At 47.5% G+C, this 17,438-nt stretch overlaps 8 protein-coding genes across 8 annotated transcripts; 2 read left to right on the top strand and 6 right to left on the bottom strand.

Moving 5' to 3' along the window:
* Positions 1-555: 555 nt before the first annotated feature.
* SES1 (serine--tRNA ligase SES1) lies at positions 556-1,935 on the top strand (the record flags this gene model as incomplete). Its single annotated transcript, NM_208212.1, has 1 exon — positions 556-1,935. One exon carries the CDS (start codon positions 556-558, stop codon positions 1,933-1,935), a length of 1,380 nt encoding a protein of 459 aa, NP_982859.1.
* Positions 1,936-2,105: 170 nt separating this feature from the next.
* On the bottom strand, positions 2,106-3,911 carry GIP1 (protein phosphatase regulator GIP1; the record flags this gene model as incomplete). Its single annotated transcript, NM_208211.2, has 1 exon — positions 2,106-3,911. One exon carries the CDS (start codon positions 3,909-3,911, stop codon positions 2,106-2,108), a length of 1,806 nt encoding a protein of 601 aa, NP_982858.2.
* A 373-nt stretch (positions 3,912-4,284) lies between these two features.
* Positions 4,285-5,289, bottom strand: ZTA1 (NADPH:quinone reductase; the record flags this gene model as incomplete). Its single annotated transcript, NM_208210.1, has 1 exon — positions 4,285-5,289. The coding sequence occupies one exon, from the start codon at positions 5,287-5,289 to the stop codon at positions 4,285-4,287; it is 1,005 nt and encodes a 334-aa protein (NP_982857.1).
* Positions 5,290-5,772: 483 nt separating this feature from the next.
* Positions 5,773-6,481, top strand: AGOS_ABL091C (40S ribosomal protein uS17; the record flags this gene model as incomplete). Its single annotated transcript, NM_208209.1, has 2 exons — positions 5,773-5,817; positions 6,056-6,481. 2 exons carry the CDS (start codon positions 5,773-5,775, stop codon positions 6,479-6,481), a joined length of 471 nt encoding a protein of 156 aa, NP_982856.1.
* Positions 6,482-6,727: 246 nt separating this feature from the next.
* Positions 6,728-8,524, bottom strand: AGOS_ABL092W (ABL092Wp; the record flags this gene model as incomplete). Its single annotated transcript, NM_208208.1, has 1 exon — positions 6,728-8,524. The coding sequence occupies one exon, from the start codon at positions 8,522-8,524 to the stop codon at positions 6,728-6,730; it is 1,797 nt and encodes a 598-aa protein (NP_982855.1).
* Positions 8,525-9,558: 1,034 nt separating this feature from the next.
* On the bottom strand, positions 9,559-12,393 carry VPS54 (Vps54p; the record flags this gene model as incomplete). Its single annotated transcript, NM_208207.2, has 1 exon — positions 9,559-12,393. One exon carries the CDS (start codon positions 12,391-12,393, stop codon positions 9,559-9,561), a length of 2,835 nt encoding a protein of 944 aa, NP_982854.2.
* A 385-nt stretch (positions 12,394-12,778) lies between these two features.
* Positions 12,779-13,552, bottom strand: PEX2 (ubiquitin-protein ligase peroxin 2; the record flags this gene model as incomplete). Its single annotated transcript, NM_208206.1, has 1 exon — positions 12,779-13,552. One exon carries the CDS (start codon positions 13,550-13,552, stop codon positions 12,779-12,781), a length of 774 nt encoding a protein of 257 aa, NP_982853.1.
* A 465-nt stretch (positions 13,553-14,017) lies between these two features.
* On the bottom strand, positions 14,018-17,083 carry REG1 (protein phosphatase regulator REG1; the record flags this gene model as incomplete). The annotated part of the gene is made up of 1 exon (NM_208205.1): positions 14,018-17,083. The coding sequence occupies one exon, from the start codon at positions 17,081-17,083 to the stop codon at positions 14,018-14,020; it is 3,066 nt and encodes a 1,021-aa protein (NP_982852.1).
* Positions 17,084-17,438: the final 355 nt, after the last annotated feature.

Genomic DNA, 17,438 nt, shown 5'->3' with positions numbered 1-17,438 from the left:
GGTGCGATGCAGCTCTGATCTTTCGCAGAAGACATGCATATTTGTGGTGGCGCCGCTGACACTGCTGTCACTTTTCTGTCCCACATCCTGCGTCATGCCCGACGTTACATGTGCAAAACCCGCCCTGGCCGGGTATTATAACACTTAGAACAGTTTGGCAGAGCGAATCTTAGTTATAGCTTCTCGTCTACTTGCATTGGCAAGTCGCCCTGTCATTTCCGCCGTCAGCATTCCTCCATCATGACTTCCAATCTGTGTATCTGCACCAAACTGCCCCAAACAAAGCTTCGCAAAGATAGATTAATTTCGCTAGTTAAACTAGTAGCCCAGCCGCCACTAGTCCGCGATTCAGGATGAACTATGTAGAGTGTCAGTGCTCCCTGTCCTCGAGCTGCAGACATTACCCGGATTAATTGTCCTTATTGAAAATTTTTAACACAGAAGCACAAGGCTACGTGAAATTTCAAGACTACTTAGGCTGTCAGTAGGTGGATCTTTGGTATCAAAGAAGGACACTCCAGGTATTGGTAGAGCTTGGGATACTACTCTGTAACTATGTTAGACATTACGCTGTTTATTGAGGAGAAAGGTGGTAACCCTGATCTAATTAAGAAGTCGCAGCAAGCTCGTAATGCTCCAGTGGAGATCGTGGATGAGATCATTTCGGACTACAAGGAGTGGGTCAAGACGAGATTCCAGTTGGATGAGCTAAACAAAGCCTTCAACAAGGTCCAGAAAGAGATTGGGCAGAAATTCAAGAACAAGGAGGATGCGTCGGAGTTGTTGGCACAGAAAGAGCGCATGACGGAGGAGAAAAAACAGCTTATCGAGCAAGAACAGGAACAAGACAAGGCATTGCGTGACAAAGTCAACCGGGTGGGCAACATTGTGCACCCATCTGTAGTTGTCTCGAATGATGAGGCCAACAATGAGTTGGTTCGCACTTGGAGGCCAGAGGGGCTATCTGAGGTCGGGACCACTGCGTCCTGCACCGGCCAGCCAGCCAAACTATCGCACCATGAAGTTTTGTTGAGGTTGGATGGGTATGACCCAGAGCGTGGTGTCAAGATCTCTGGTCACAGAGGCTACTTCTTCAGAAACTACGGTGTGTTTTTGAATCAGGCTTTGATAAACTACGGTCTAAGCTTCTTGGCCGCGAAGGGCTACTGCCCACTCCAGGCTCCTGTCATGATGAACAAGGAAGTCATGGCCAAGACCGCACAGCTCTCGCAGTTTGACGAGGAGTTGTACAAGGTCATGGACGGCGAAGATGAGAAGTATTTGATTGCGACCTCGGAACAGCCGATCTCTGCCTACCACTCGGGTGAGTGGTTTGAAAAGCCACAAGAGCAGCTACCTATCCGTTATGTAGGCTATTCTTCTTGCTTCCGCAGGGAGGCTGGTGCTCACGGTAAAGATGCATGGGGTGTGTTCAGAGTCCACGCTTTCGAAAAAATCGAGCAGTTCTGTATAACGGAGCCCGAAAAATCCTGGGAAGAGTTTGATTCGATGATTGCTAACTCAGAAGAATTCTACCAGTCGCTAGGTATTCCCTACCGTATTGTCGGCATTGTGTCTGGTGAGTTGAACAATGCTGCTGCTAAAAAGTACGATTTGGAAGCTTGGTTCCCATATCAGCAAGAGTATAAGGAATTGGTTTCTTGCTCTAACTGTACGGACTACCAATCTAGAAACCTAGAGATCAGATGTGGTATCAAGAAGATGGGAGACAGAGAGAAGAAGTACGTTCACTGTTTGAACTCCACCCTAGCTGCTACTCAAAGAGCTCTCTGCTGCCTACTAGAAAACTATCAAACAGAGGATGGTTTGGTTGTACCAGAGGTGCTAAGAAAATACATCCCAGGCGAACCTGAGTTCATTCCATACAGTAAGGAATTGCCTAAGAACTCTACTTCTAACAAACGTAAAAATTAGGCCTCCACTAACGACATGCTTGATTCATACCGTTACTTACATCTATATAAAGTTATCTGTAGGGTTATCATCAATCCTCAATAAAAGAAGTTTTAATGACAGCGACAATCAATGTCGTCTCTTCATTTTATTATGTAAATAACTGAATAAAGTGATTCTAACTAAAACAATTAGTTAGCTTCGACACCAATGACACTGGAGCAATCATTATAGCAGTTATATGAATCCACCTCACTCTTCACATCCATCAACTCGCGGCCAATATTGTGCTCAGTAGCCAGCTTACTGCGAGTAAACTCAGTAGTGGCCTTTACTGGGTTAGATTGACATGAAATTTCTGGGAAGTATTCGTTAGAGTAATAGTTACACAATTGTTTGTCACGAGCGGACGTTAACATGTGCTCACCGTCGCGTCTTTCATTTTCGTACTGCTCAAAAAATTCTAAGAACTCGTCGACGCTAACTTTATCACATTTCACAGCTCTTTGAGATTCTAGATACTCCTTGTCATTGTTTTTGCTTTTTAGAATCGACTTGCATAGGGAACCATCAGACTCTGTGATATTTGGGCTATGTGGTTCGTCGTCGTCGCCCTCGTAGCCTGAATCTACTGCCGTTGTTCCCTGTATTATGCTTCCAGAATTATTCCTTGTTGACCTCTTCTTCAACCCCGAACTGTCACATTTTTTAGAGGCATTATAGATGACCAAGTATGAAAATCTGTCAAACTTTACGGAATCAGGGCTCTCGTGGTTGTTTTTGTAATAATCTCTTTCATCCGTAGTTATGGTTTGCCGCTCCTTTTCTAAATCGTCCGATGTCGCAGATTCATTGTCAGCCTCATTGCCCTGGTCGTCGTAGAATGATTTATCCATGAAGCCGACCTCCTGGGCGGCATACATGGAGGCTAGATACAATAAATCATTTTCTGTTATTGTACCACTCTTTAAGTTTTCTACGATATGCGACACATCCATATTCTTACCAGCGTTCATACGGAATGTGGGGATGACTAGGCGCTGCACTTCAAACTCACTATCAAGAGGAGAGCTTAGCCGTACAGAATCCATCGGACTGGTCTCACTGGTCTTTGGGGTTCTAACAAACGAAGCGATTTTTTCAACAATTGAAGAGGCTTTCGAACTGCCTGTCGTAAGTCCAACATGTGGAGTCGAGTCTGCAGATTCATTTATGCAGCAGTCATCGCCACTGAGGAGCTGACAACAGGAAGGCTTATCCAATGATTCGGGTGGTTCAGCACTATCTAATGTAGAGATTCCTGATACCAAGTCGGGTGGGGATCCCGACCCACCAATAGCAGAGCGAGGAGCCTTCAAATCATTTGGAGAGTTGAAGCCGCTAGATTGATTCCATGGCTTGTCATCGTCGAGCGCAGATAAGCAATTACTAAATACATCTAACTTCTTCTTCAAGTCGGCTAGCTTCTGCTCCCCTATGATTTCAAAGGGTACAAGCTCTCGTAGCTCCTGATCTCTAGTAATAGGCGGACTCTGCCCATTGTTCTTGAACATCATCGTCTCAAACATCTCCTCAATCTTGGATTCATCGGACTTAAATTTATAGTAACAGCTTAAAGCGTCTTTTAGCTCACTCATGCTAGTGGCCGTACTCTGGTTGTTCGTATATGCCCCATTTGTATCGTAATTTGCAATATGTAGTTTTTGCTTAACGGTCTGTTTCCATTTGCGTAGTAGCCTTCGAGCCTTCTTACGCTTCTTTTGGGACTCGCGATGTACAACTGGAGGGCTGCTGGGTGTTGTGATAAGATTTGCAGATAGCGAAGATGCGGCAGCGGTAGACACAGCGACGAGGTTCATCGTCCTTTCTGTGAGCGTAGATGAATGATGACCACATATACCAGGAAACCCCTCCCCATTCCCTTCTTCCTCTTCGGTAGTTACATTCAATAACTGCTCGCTGTTAAAGCTGAGGTTCTTGTCCATGACAATACTCATCCTCGGTAGCGAAGCAAACTCTAAGTAGCGATTAAAATCCAAATATTGAGTTTGAATTCTATTATAGCAATGGAATTTTATTTCTTAATAGCCTAAGGTGCCAGGTCTTGTAAAACTTGTCTTAAAAATGGCTTCAAATGCTAACTTGGACGCGGTATCTTTCCTGGCAAATATATAGAGAAGTAATCTTAAAATAGGCCCGGAGCGCTAGTCTCTTATTAGCAGTTTAAATAAATGTTTTTGTGAAGTAACCTCTACAGAGTATCCGCACGATAATTTTGTGTCAAGTCACTGACGCACCAAGTGTCAGTCGTTAAATTCTCGTTTCCGGCTACAAGATTCAGCAAAAAAAATAGTATTGTTTTAACAGCTTTCAGTCCGGTATTGCTAACAGAAGCTTCCCTGTAGTCTGTCTCGACTCCAACAGCTGTGTAAGCCGTTTAAACTCTTCTAATGGAGACAGATTGGTGATATTAATAATCAATTTTTTACTCCGAATTAGGTGCAGTAACTTAGAGGAGTAGTATTCCCATTCTTCCCGCGTCGCTAAATACCCATAGAGTTGCGGACGCAAGATTTTGAGATTTTTGGGGGTCAGCCGTTGAATACTGAACGGTGGAACTGCGCCAGAGGCGTTCCCAAACGACACAATGGTGCCTTTGCGTTTGACTGACTGGAGGGTTGTCTCGAATGTATCCTTGCCTACGGAGTCGTAGCTCGCACCAACTCCCTCACCATCGGTAAACTCCAGTACCTTTGCAACGATATCTTCACGTGAAGAATTAATGAGAAATTCGGCACCACGCGATTTCGCTATTTGCAGCTTTTCATCGGTTGACGCCACGGCAATGACCCGCACAGAGCGCGCGTGCAATAATTGGATGAGTAGCTGCCCTACACCACCCGCAGCAGCATAAACCAGTACAATCTCACCCACCTGCGGTTTGTAGGCTTCATCTACCAGTGTCAGAGCAGTCAACCCGTTAACCAGAGAACCTGCAACCGCCTGTAACTCGCCATCTTGGATGTCATCGGGCAGCTTCAAAACGTTGCTCTTTTCAGACACAGCCGTGTATTGCGCAAACGTCCCCGAGGAGAGACATGCAACCCGGTCTCCAACCTTGAAGCGCCTGACGTCAGCGCCGATGGCCGCCACTACTCCGACCGCTTCCCGCCCAAGCACATACGGCTTTTCACAAGGGTACAGCCCCGTGCGAAAATATGTCTCGATGAAGTTCACACCAGCGTACCGATTCTTGATCAATATATCAGAACCCCGAACTTCGGGCACTGGGTAGTCTTCTTCATACCGCAGCACTTCTGGTCCGCCAGTCTCGCGGATGAGCACAACCTTCTGCTCCGTTGGTATGTCCGACATGTTCTACGATCTTCGTTGCCAGATGTCTGAGCCTGAGTGCTACATTTATATAATTGGTGAGGACATTCACACTGCCTCCCTAATTGGTCAGCTACCCCCTGTGGTGAAGGGGAGGAAATATGACTCTCGTAGACGGCGCACGATACTTATAGATCATCAAGCCCGGGCGGTTCCATCGGTAAAATCATCACGTGATATTGTTTGCTGTATGACTGTTACACCCGTACATTATATAAAATTTGCGTCGCTGCGTGAGAAAATCCAGTTCTCCTACCACGCCCGCCTGTGCGTAGGCGGACCCTGCCTGGAATCCTCCTACTCTGGAACACCGCGGCAGGCGCACGACGCTGGCTCCGCCCAGCGTAGGCCGCAATCGCATACGCCTTAGTATCTACAAATTTTCCAGGTTTGATATTATAGGTAGTAGTAAATATTGAGGTTTAGCTACTGTTGAGTTAAAGGCCTAGCAACGATAAACGCAAGATGTCCACTGAATTGACCGTTCAAGCTGAAAGAGCTTTCCAAAAGGTATGCAGAACTTCTCAGCCTTACGATGTGATATGCCGTCAATAGAATAACCTCCGAGTGGGACAGATGAGGTTACCGCGGCCGATCGCAACTGATGCCGGACCAGAAGAGGCGCATAGGCGCCGAGTATTCCCGGACAGCAGCGTACGGCTGCAAGAGGTAACGCGGGGATGCAGGCATTCTAGAGACGGCAACACGAGATAAATTCCAGGATCCAGGTACTAACATTTATGTGCAGCAACCTCACATCTTCACCAACCCAAAGGCTAAGGCCAACAGAAGAACCAAGAGATGGTACAAGAACGCCGGCTTGGGCTTCAAGACCCCAAAGACCGCTATTGAGGGTTCGTACATTGACAAGAAGTGTCCTTTCACTGGTTTGGTCTCCATCCGTGGTAAGATCTTGACCGGTACCGTTGTCTCCACCAAGATGCACCGTACCATCATCATCAGAAGAGACTACTTGCACTACGTTCCAAAGTACAACAGATACGAGAAGAGACACAAGAACGTTCCAGTCCACGTTTCCCCAGCTTTCCGTGTCCAGCTTGGCGACATTGTCACTGTCGGTCAATGTAGACCAATCTCCAAGACCGTTAGATTCAACGTCTTGAAGGTCGCTTCCGCTGCCAACAAGAACAACAAACAATTCACCAAGTTCTGAGGGATTAAAACTTTATTTTAAGTGAAGTTAACTCCTTTATAATCCAGTATATTTTTGTATAATGTGTTTTTAAATATTAAAAATTACATCTCGTTACATCAACTAGGCCTTTCAGCTAAACGGAATGACAGAACGGCATCGACCTAATGTGGCGGCAGCATCAGGTTACGGTGGCTTCCGGCCAGTTTACCAAGGTCGATATATTAACATTGGAAATAATAATAGTACATAAACCGAGCTACCAGTTCAGGTCTTGGAAAGAATAGCCTTGCCATCATGATAATCAACGAGTTCCCTACATATTTCGCTGATCGGTTTCTTCTTGTATTGGCGCACGCTGGTCCTCAACTTTTCGTAACATAGTTTCAGCTCAGTGCCTGTCCATCTACGGCCTGGCATGAGGGCAGCAAGTTCTTCCCAATCTACTTGCGAGTCTTCTGTAAATCCTAAGTCCTTTAGTTTAAGCAAGAGCCACGTTTTGTCCTCATCGCTTATCGTTTTGATCTTGTTCATCGCCTCCTTCTTCAATAGCTTGTTCCATTTGTAACGACACTGAATTCGTGACCGCTGACCACCCATCCTTTCACTGACTATCGTCCAGTTGATAACATCCCGGGGGGATCCTGCTTTGACACCTAAACCAGGGGAACCTTGATCCTTTTCGCCGGCACTATCTCCTAACGATACCCGATCTCCACGAACGAGTTCAAGTTCGTGAGCCAATGACTTGGAGGAAGGTGATACCGCACGCCCCATAGAGCGATTGTCATCGGTCCCTTCATACTCATCCTTATCATCAACGCCATCTAAGTGGTTTTTTGGAGCTGACTCAAGGATCTCAGTAATCACGGACTTCAATTTTTCCTCTTCTTCCGGAGACCACTTATTGGACGCGCGGCTGGCTCCGCACTTGATATAATTTCTCCAACGATCTCTGCAGTCCTCTGGCATGCGGCCCAACACCTTCCCGATATTAGACCACTGACCTTCCTTCTCCATACACCAGCGCGCTAACTCTGCGTCCTCTTCGGGTGTCCATTTGCCACGTTGTTCAAAGATGTGGTACTTACGACGCACATGTTTGTATATAGAAGAACGCGTACGGTAGGGCAAAACCCTGCATATGTTCGTCCAAAAATCGTCTTTACGGCGCTCGTTACTCCATATCCGCTCGCAAATTTGGCGGCGGGTCATACCTTTGATAACCTGGTAGTCTTGAACAAACTGTTCTAAGGCCTCTTCTTCGGTCTCGTCGAACGACTTTCCCGTAGACTGCGTCTGCAAGTTTATGATATGCGCAGCCTTTTTGACAGCTTCCCGGATCAAGTTACCGATATCCCGGTCGGATGAGTCTGGGTCGAGAATCTTCGGTAGGACCTCGGCCTTTTTCAAAGCAATCTTCTGCTCGCTGTCTTCGTACGCTGGCGCAAGCCCAAGCTCATCATCTTTATCCTTATCCTTCTCAGTCTCCTCGTCCTCAGTGTTGAGATACTGTTGAATATCTGGATGTTGTGATATATGGTCCACATCCATAATTGCCTTGCGCACAAGGTGGTCGTTGTCCGTGCTGTCCAAAGACGCCAACTCCGGGTCAACCGCGCCTAGCTGGGACTTCAGCTTTTTCGCCTTCGCCTTCTGCCGCTTCGACTTCTTCAACGCCTCCAGCTCGTCTGACCCGCGCCGCTTGCCGCGCTCTCCAAGCGCTGCCGCCACGGCTGCTGCAGCCACGGCTGCTGCAGCCGCGCTGGAGTCCTCGCCGCGTCCATGAAGCTCTTCCTCGTCATTGTGCTTAAGGTACCAATCCATCTCCTTGTCTTTGTCCTTTACGCGAAGCCCCTCCACGCCGATTCCACTGTGTCTCCGCCCGCTGCCGCCTGTAGCCGCCGTGCTGCCCGTTGACGATGGTCCGCTTCCGCTTCTTACCGCAACCGTCGAGCTATCGGACTCTCCTGATATGGGCCCAGAAACATACTTAAAAACAGCTTCCTCGACAAACTCGTGCCCACCAGTGTGCCCGTGGTGATGCCCCTGTGTATCAGACATCCTCAGTGCTTAAAACCGTCTTCTCAGTTCGTACTGCTTCCTACTTGGTCCGCCACCAGGTCAGGGTAAGTGTAAAGCCATAAACAAGAACTTTGCTTTACGGAAGTAACCCTCTCGTGGGTTTGAAATGTTGCGGGTAACGTTATATTGCCGTTCAACGGTACCTCACGGTATCACGTGCACATTATAACGGCACACGTGATCAGTGAAACCGAATCTTAATGAGAGAAACGCATCACTAGTCACCGCCAAAGTGGTCGAGACGAGAGGGCAGCCTAAAGGAAATGCAAGATTGATACACCATTAGCTTGCATTTAGGAACTGAAATCATGCATGATCATCAGTAACAGACATATGTTTAATGATCAATAGTATCAGCGTGAATCCTTTGTACCAGTTCCAAGTCTTCAGGTCCCAGCAAAAAGTCATTCATAAAGTATAATTGACATAATGGCCGAAACCTCCGGATACCTCAACATGCGGTAATAAGAGATTAAATTCAGCGCTGGAATAGAATAGTCTGGAATCCATCTCGGATAAGAACTATATAACTAAAATATTTACGAAAGTAAATTGTAAAACCCCAAAATAGCACTCTATAAGTGAGCAGCCATACCGCTGGCTGGATATTCAGAGCCTATCGAAATAAGCTCCGAATGATATTGTATAATTTAATAGCTACGAATTATGGTACAAAAACGTATGTTATCCAAAGTCAAATCCCTGAAGATTTTAAACCAGTCTCAGGGGCAGGCATGGGCCTAGAGGATTACTCAACGATAGTAGTAATAGCGAGTACGGAACTACACAATTACCCTACTAATGTCAGTGGATGGCATTGCTGGCTGATCTGGAATATCACTTGCTTATCGACGTATAACTGTAGCAATTGGAAACCGCATTTGGACTTAGTTGGTCACGTGAAACTACGAGTCGCGGCTAAAGTATGATCGCAGCTACGATGAGCTGCCGGCTCAAGAGAAACTGGATTGGCGCAAATGTACATTATGAAGCATATGTAGCAGCGCACGATGCTAGATTGGCGGAGGTGGTGGGGCATGTGCCTGATACAGTTTGTCGGATGAGCGACGGAACTGCTGTGCGAGGACTGCATAGGTGTGTGGGGGTAGCGCTTGGAAGTCCTTGTGGAGCGCCTCCAACCGCTGGTAGAATCCCTGTACAAGCCCAATCATTTCTGAAAGACAATCCAGTGATTCGCCCATGATACTGAGGTTTTTGGTTGCGCTTGAGGGCTTCTTGTCGTTTGTCGAAGCGGCAGAAGACATGGCGCGTATGTTGAAACAGCGCAATAGATCCAGGACCGCCTTTTCTAATAAACTGAGGTGATTAGAGGGCAGGTTCAACGAGAGAAGTAGAAGTGCAGAAAGCATGCGCAGACATATGATGAGGGATTCGCTGGCCACGAAGGTCTTGTCCCCAACGACGACAGACCGCTTGTGACCAGTAGTCGATGTGAATGAGGGAGACGGAGCGGAGGGTGAGGTGAGCGACGAGCTTTGAGAAACTGGTGGCGAGGGTGATGCAGCAGGAGAACTCTCAATTGCGAGATCACGGGCGTGCACCCAGTTGAGTGGGTCAATGTCGGTGCATGAAACAATGTCGTTCACATCGCTCTGGTCTGTCGTATCTACAATGTATGGTATCCATCGGTCAGAATCTATGCTATGCTGCAGTTGTTCCATATTGCTCATAGCGAAGGTGGAAATATAGTTGCGAACCTGCATCATAAGTACATCCGCCAAGTACTTCGTGAGCAGGTCGCCAGACAGCGATTCGCATTCTTGGATAAACAACGCGCAAACCATGTAGAAACGGATAAATTGTCTGGGAGGCAGCTGGCTGGTAAAATCACGGCGTACCGCTATCACCTTTCCCAACCGCAATTGTATTATGCGGATCCCTTCGTTTATGGAACGTCTGATGTCAAGCAGCATTATCATATCGTATTGGCTGCTGTCGGATGCGAGCTCCGTGAGGGACACGTCGAGCAGGAGCTTTTGGTGACGTGAGAGGCGCCGGAGGGCATTACTTTCTTCAGTAATTATATTAGTGAGCATTTCTTGAAATTCAGCAGGTGTTTGTTCACGGATCAATCGCGAAAGTTTAGAACCAGTGCTTGCAGTACCAGTATTTGAGGGTGTGGGTGGCCTGGTTGGTTCAGCAACGCTATCTCCATCATTCAAGCTATTTTCGGAGGAGGGCTGGTCCTTAGGGAGGTGTTTTTTTATGATACTCTTCAGTTCTACTATGAATTTATCCTGGTACAGCTGGAAGGCGCTTGTAAGCTCCTCACATTTGATTAACCTCTGAATGATGTCAGTGACTTTTTCACGAAAGGCCAACTCTATATCCCAGTATGTCCGCCCTCCTTTGGTCTGAGATTGTAACCTGTTAAGCGTTCCCTTGACAGTTTGGTTGGTCGCATACGCACGAAGGTCAGAAAGAAGAAGATCTACCAGGGCGAGCGATAATTTCCCGCCAATTTCAATTCGTACGTTCGATAAATATTCACGCTTCGGAGCCAGTGAAGGTATTCGGCTTAGATCCTGCAGGCTGTATGGCCAACCATGTGTCCATTCCTGAGCAAGTTCGTCATTGCCTATATTACCCGATATTAACAACTCCACAGATGTAATGTGTTTCAAGCAGGGTGTATACTCTCCCGCGTCGTATAGGCGCCTGCACTCTTCAATCTGCTTGAGGACTACATGTAACTGGAGTAGCCCTTGTTCTAAGCGCTCAATATTCCTGATCCGAGTTAGCTTTTGTGATAGACGAAGACGTTTTTGGAGTCTCTCCCTATCTTCTGTTTCCAATTCGGTCTTTAATTGATCTAGTTTTGTCAAGACGCTCTGTGCCTCGTCTTTAATAGTCCCCACATCTTCCAAGGCATCCAGAAACTTGTGCGAGGACTTGGAGATGTCCACAATTAGTATATTCTCTATAGTATCCAGGTAAAAATTCAGCCGTTCCTGAAGATCTTTGTATGCAGCTGCGCGTTGCGACTGCGATGCAATTGTTAATGAGTCCAGCTGCAGGTTTATATCTTCGACGACTTTATGAAATACACGAGGATTGTCTAGCTGGAAGTCCTCGTTGAAGTATACTGATGGAATGTCTTCTAACATTTTGCTAGATGAAAATGCATCTTCTTCAGTATCCTCCTCGTCGGCGCTTACTGCTGACTCCGTCCTATCGTAACGCTCTAACTTCTTAAGCTGGTGAGATCGATTCATGCTTGCCAGCGTATTGGTATTCTGAAATGTAGTGTATCCATCAGAGATTCGACTCACATAACTGCCGAGTCTAGTTTTCCAGTCGCCCTCTGGCATGTCTTTGCTTAAAGGAACAGGCGGAATGTCCTGAACAGTTGGCGCCCTTAGCCATCCCTTCCGTCGTGTATTCATTACTATTTCGAAGATCGAATTCTGGCCCAGCGGCGAGTAGTTAACGCCGCTTCCAGTCGGCGACGCCGTTTCGATATCCAGCATGGTTGAAATATTATTGCGCGCACCAGCTATAAAAACTGACGATGGGTCCAGGCTCGGCCGTAGCGAGAAGCTCTCAAAGCTCGGCCTAGTGACCGACGTGCTTCGCCCGACCGTGGCAGCAGCGCCGTACCGTAGCTTGGAGGAGCTCACAACGCTCAGCAAGTCATCATTTAACGAGGATGCTTCTACAGATAAAGACTTTACACTGTTATGGCGGGGGCTACCATTGAGTGTGGACTTCTCCTCTGTTCGTTCGCCGCCATCCGGTTCCTTGCACTGATCCGCCTTCGCATCTCCGACGCAGCTATTATCCTGAGACGATTGGGAGCTTGCGTTTGAAACATTGACCTTAACCATACTACTTCGTAGTCGACCAATACTTCTCTCTTCTGCCAAACTTATGGATGGTCACCCGACTTCTTTCACCACTCTGGACATAGTCACTTGTAAAGCGTTACCTGTCCCTTTTTGGTGCGCGATCTTCACAGAACTGGCCAATAAGTAAAAGCAAGGCCATGAACGTGTCGTGATTTATATTGAAGTCACGCGGACCACTATTGTAGAGCGGATACTTATGCCACAGCCACTCCAGTAATAGAGCCAAAGATATCCTGCCATCTGAATGATGCGAGGGCGCGCAGCGCTAGTAATGGATCTATACAGGCGATAGCTCGCTACAGGGCTGTAGCAGGCGGGCAGCGTAATTCGAGTCCAGTCGCATCTATGTAAATATATAATTCGCCTATTCAGTCAGTCTTGGAGGCGCATACAGCGGAATGGCTGAAAAATCTCCTCTATTACCGCAATTATTGCAGAACTTGATATCGAGACTTATGAGCACGCAGACGTAACAGTAAGTGGCACCACAACAGGACGTAGAATATGGATTATTCGGTACATCCCGGCACTTGGCACACTCCTCCGGTCCGGTAGGACGGGCGTTCTTCACTAAGCTGCGTTTGGAGAAGAAATGCGAATTGAAGAAATTGGCGTTAAGGAGTTCGAGCAAGGCATTCCACATTAGCTGCCGGTTCTGAAACTCTAATCCTGAGTAGACTGTGGATAAATAGAAATTAGGGTCGTCGAGTGCTCGGACACAACGGATACCAAACAGCCTATGGATAGGCGACAGAAACAGGGGACGCGCCAAGAAGCTTAGAAAGTTGGCCAGGTCGTAGCAGTGGTACCACTTTGCAGCGACTCGGTACAACTTGGCATACCCTTCGCGACGCACCAAAAGCGTAGAAAGCTTCTTGTGTATATAGCGCACGAGCACCGTAACAAGGAATAATGTGGACTTGCTTGTGCGGTAAGTGACACCACTCAGCTGTGACCCATATGTGCTAACTCCTGCAACGGATGTGTGTGTGGAGAAATGGTAGATGAGCGTGTGCAGTAAAAGCTGCCACTCATCTATATACTTCACAGGTTTGAATTGCGACTGGAATTCGGACCATATTCCCTGATGCAGCTCTGAGTCCAGCGCCAGAGAATCGAGTTGGGCAACACGGGACATGTCCTTTGGGCGCTGTTCCTCACGGTGACTTTTGAAAGTTTCCCTCACTCAATGTGAGTCTCAATCATGGTAGCATGTGGAGAAATAGTGCATATGGTGCGTCACGTGATTTGAGACAAGTGATGTTGATCTGTACCTTGCTAAACGTGATAATACTACCCCAGCTTTTACTGATCGTAGACAGTTCTTCTGAAAGGACTTATTTTGCGTTTAGGCTCCTTTAAGTATAATGTTTGTCTTGCATAGCACGGACGATTTTTGGAAACAAATGTCAACGTCAAAGGATCTGACTTAAAAAGAACTGCAACAAACAGACGCCAGTAACGATGACAATACTAATATTACTGGAATACTCACTATATGATACTTAACATGATTACCAATAAGTTCAACTCATGCATCCATTCTGGGTAAACCAATTATCATTAATTACATTCCCCAACGAAAGGCTAAAAGATACGCGAACTACCTTTTCCATGAGTTAAGGTATTTACTTGCCATTTCCATCATCTTGGTACTAGATTGCTGTTGGCCCCGTTCGGTCTTGTAGGCAAATTCACTGGAATCAGGGGAGCCAATACGACAATCTCCGAATGTTTTGTTTACAGAATCCAGATCCAAGTTTCTCGAGGTTTCCTCAGCAGAGGTTGAGGTATGGCTAACGGTCTTCGTAGCAGGTATTAACTTCTCTTCACTGATGACAGACTGCATCGAGCCGTTTCTTGGAGAAATATAACCTGGAATGGCTACGTGATTCAATGATGCGTGCGAATTACCTGACCCCAAGGAGCCAAAGTTAGGCGGGGGGATATTTTTCGGAGACGTAGATGCCGAGGTATTCCTAGTCGGTATACTGTAAGGAGATTTGGTATTCGAATCATTACTCAAGGAATGGGATATCTGTGGAGGTGGTACTATGGAGTCTGGTTCAGAATCTTCTGTATCAGAATCATCAAAAATAAAACTTTTAGAAGAACTGCGCTTCACAAGAGTGGGTTTGTTAGTAGACTGTTGGTGATGTACTTGGTGCTGTTGGTGCTGTTGGTGCTGTTGGTGCTGTTGTTGCTGCAGCTGCTGCTCGTGTGGCTGCGGAACCACCCTAGATGGCACTGCATTCCCAGTGATAAAACTGAAAGATGCCGGAAAAGTAGGCTTGTTGTATTGGAGGTCATGCAAGGAACTATTTTGGGACTTACCCAATGATGGCGTTCTTTTTAATGCCAACGAATCATTTTCGTCATCTACCTTACCCGTAGAAATTGTACAACCGTTGGAGAGGGAGACTCCGCTTTGCTCGGAAAGCGAGTCATCGCTCATGTCGCTGTTGGATGAAAATTCGGTCACATGATATGATATTTTGCTACTGATAGAGCTGGGGACCGGTATCACCTCGATATTTTCGTTTGATATCTCTGTAGGTTCCTGCTCTCTATCCTTCGTCTCCTCCGGCGATTCGTATCGGAACTTTGGTGCCCCTTCTTCATCTACCGGTGTTTGCAAATCTTCAGGCACGTCCACAATATCGCAGTTATTGAATGCGAGAAAATTAGATGTATCGGCCGTATAAACAGAATTGTAGTCATAAACATAATCATAACCCCTGTATGTATTAACATTGTGCGAGACGGCGTTACCTCTGTAGTAGTCGCCTCCGTCATAATACTCATCATCAGAACCATAATTTAACGTGGTAGCAGGTAGCATCTTGATGATCAAATGCATTTGGCACCGACTACCATGTCCTACCGTGGAAGAGCCATACGAAGAAGCGTCTGTTTGGATTGGAGGTACATTCTCAGTGGTTTTGCGGCCCGTTGCGCTGATAAACAGTCCATCTTCCTCCTCTTCTTCTTCACCGGAAGAGCCGTAGTGGTCGGTGCTTTCATCATCGTATTGACTTGAATAGACCCTTGCGGTTGGCGCAGAATCATCATAGTCATCGTATTCATAATCATAGCCATCCTCCTCATATTCATTATCGTCATCATAATCATCATCAGTGTAGTGATTAACCGCCACGCACTGTTCCACGCGATCATTGAAATGGATATGCCTGTCTTTTACTTTTTCCCTTTCTGAATTAGTAGATGTTAATATAGAGGCCAGTACCGGCGCTATAGGGGCCATGTCTTTCAATGATGCCAGATCATGCCGTTCTGCCGGAGCTTGTGTTTGTTGTGGCGCCTGCCGTGCGGGCAGTTCGTCTCCTGTAGCATCTTGCCCTGAAGTTTGGCCCTTATCGTGCAGAGGGAGCAAAACCGGCTCCTTTAGTCTACGCCCATATTCCTGTAATGTGTGATCGGGCAGATCCCCATGCCCGTGTTCTTGGTGCCTTCCAATGTAAAATTCCTTTTGATCCTTTTGAGCGTGTGACCCCTGGTCCATTTTCTCCTGCGTGAGATGGTGCTCAGTTTGCTTCTCTTCATCCTTTTTATACGGTGGAACCTTTCTCGAAGAGCTTTCCTTCGTCAATGGGTGATTGTCCACCTTGTCCGCCAGGGGCGAAGAAGGCCCCTCAGACTCGGTTCCATGATTCCGCTTCCCATTTCTACTATAATCATTAGAGATCGTACCAGTATAATACTGGGAATTGACGCGCGCAGCCAAGGCGTCGTAATCATCGTGCTGATAATTATGTCCATAGCCATCCATAATGGAATTAGCATCAGCTATTTGCTTACGGTGTTGACGAGCGACTGTTAATCTCCATAGAGAATTCTCCTCAATAATTTCTGAGACAGTCCTCTTTTTTAAAATCGGCTTTGGCCCCGGACGTTGAGGGGGGCCAGTGCTACCACCAGACTTCTTCTTCGAAACCCGCTTGGAATTTTCGTCATCGGAACCATAGACAAGCTCTTCCATATCCGCTACGGCATTGCGTGTCAATGTCTGAGCGTGACCGCTATCACGTAATATAGGCCCATACAGCCATGTGACGTCCGAGTCCTTGGACCAGTTGACAACCTCTGGGCTCACGGTGCGTAGATTATTCCGGGCTTTGGCCCACGTCCTCCAGGATGCGTTCTCGAGCCGCGCCGCGTTCACGAGGTCCTGCTCTCCCTTCTGTCTCTTCTTCAGGATGATGTACTTCCAGGACTGAGAGATGTCACACTCATCCCAGTCGTGCGAAAGGTAGTCGACATGCCGGTTGGGCTCGTGGTGCACATCGATGTCGTCCAGCGGAAGCATGTAGCTATCGGTGTCCGGCTCAGGCGGCGACTTGCTGCCCTCCAAGTGACTCACCGCCAGCGGCGGAAGCTGCGGCGAGGCCTGCGCCACCCACGTCGCTTCGCCCTCCGGCTCAAGCGCAGCCTCATCCTGCTCCAGCAGCCGCCGTGTGGGGCTGATATACTCATCCAGCAGCCCCATCGACCGCGTCCGCTTCAGGTTGAACGTCGCCTTCTCAAACTTGTCGTCGTCCTCAGCCTCCACAGCCATCGACACTGACGGCCCGACGTAATCTTCCCGTGGCCCCCGTCGCGGGGTTATCGGCCCTCCTTGCCCGAAGTAGTCCGCCAGATTGCGCGACATGCCCGCCCAAATATCCGCGATGCTCTGAAACCGTCCGGAATCCCTCCGCGCCTGTTATCGTCCTTCCGAAAGACCGCCTGCTCAATACCCAGCTGCCGTACGCCCCTGCCCTTTTTGTGTGTGACGAACCGCGCTCTCAAGTAGCAAGTGTAGATACCCACACCTATGCAGTTTCTTTTTTCAGACAGGCCTAAACACCTAGTCTCAAGCTCTGGCCGCTTAAGATGTAGTCTGCACCTAGTGTTGTCTACCTTTCGATCCGCTAATCAAAAATAGCCTTTTGCGTCCTACCTGCCACTCCAGCTGCTGGTACTCCTCTCCTTCTATGTTTACCTTCGGTAAAGGAGTGAGCTTC

This window comes from Eremothecium gossypii, chromosome II (assembly GCF_000091025.4).
Source record: "Eremothecium gossypii ATCC 10895 chromosome II, complete sequence".
In the NCBI taxonomy this organism is placed as follows: domain Eukaryota; kingdom Fungi; phylum Ascomycota; class Saccharomycetes; order Saccharomycetales; family Saccharomycetaceae; genus Eremothecium; species Eremothecium gossypii.
Note: the sequence above shows the minus strand (reverse complement) of the source record. Positions and strands in the feature narration are given on the sequence as shown.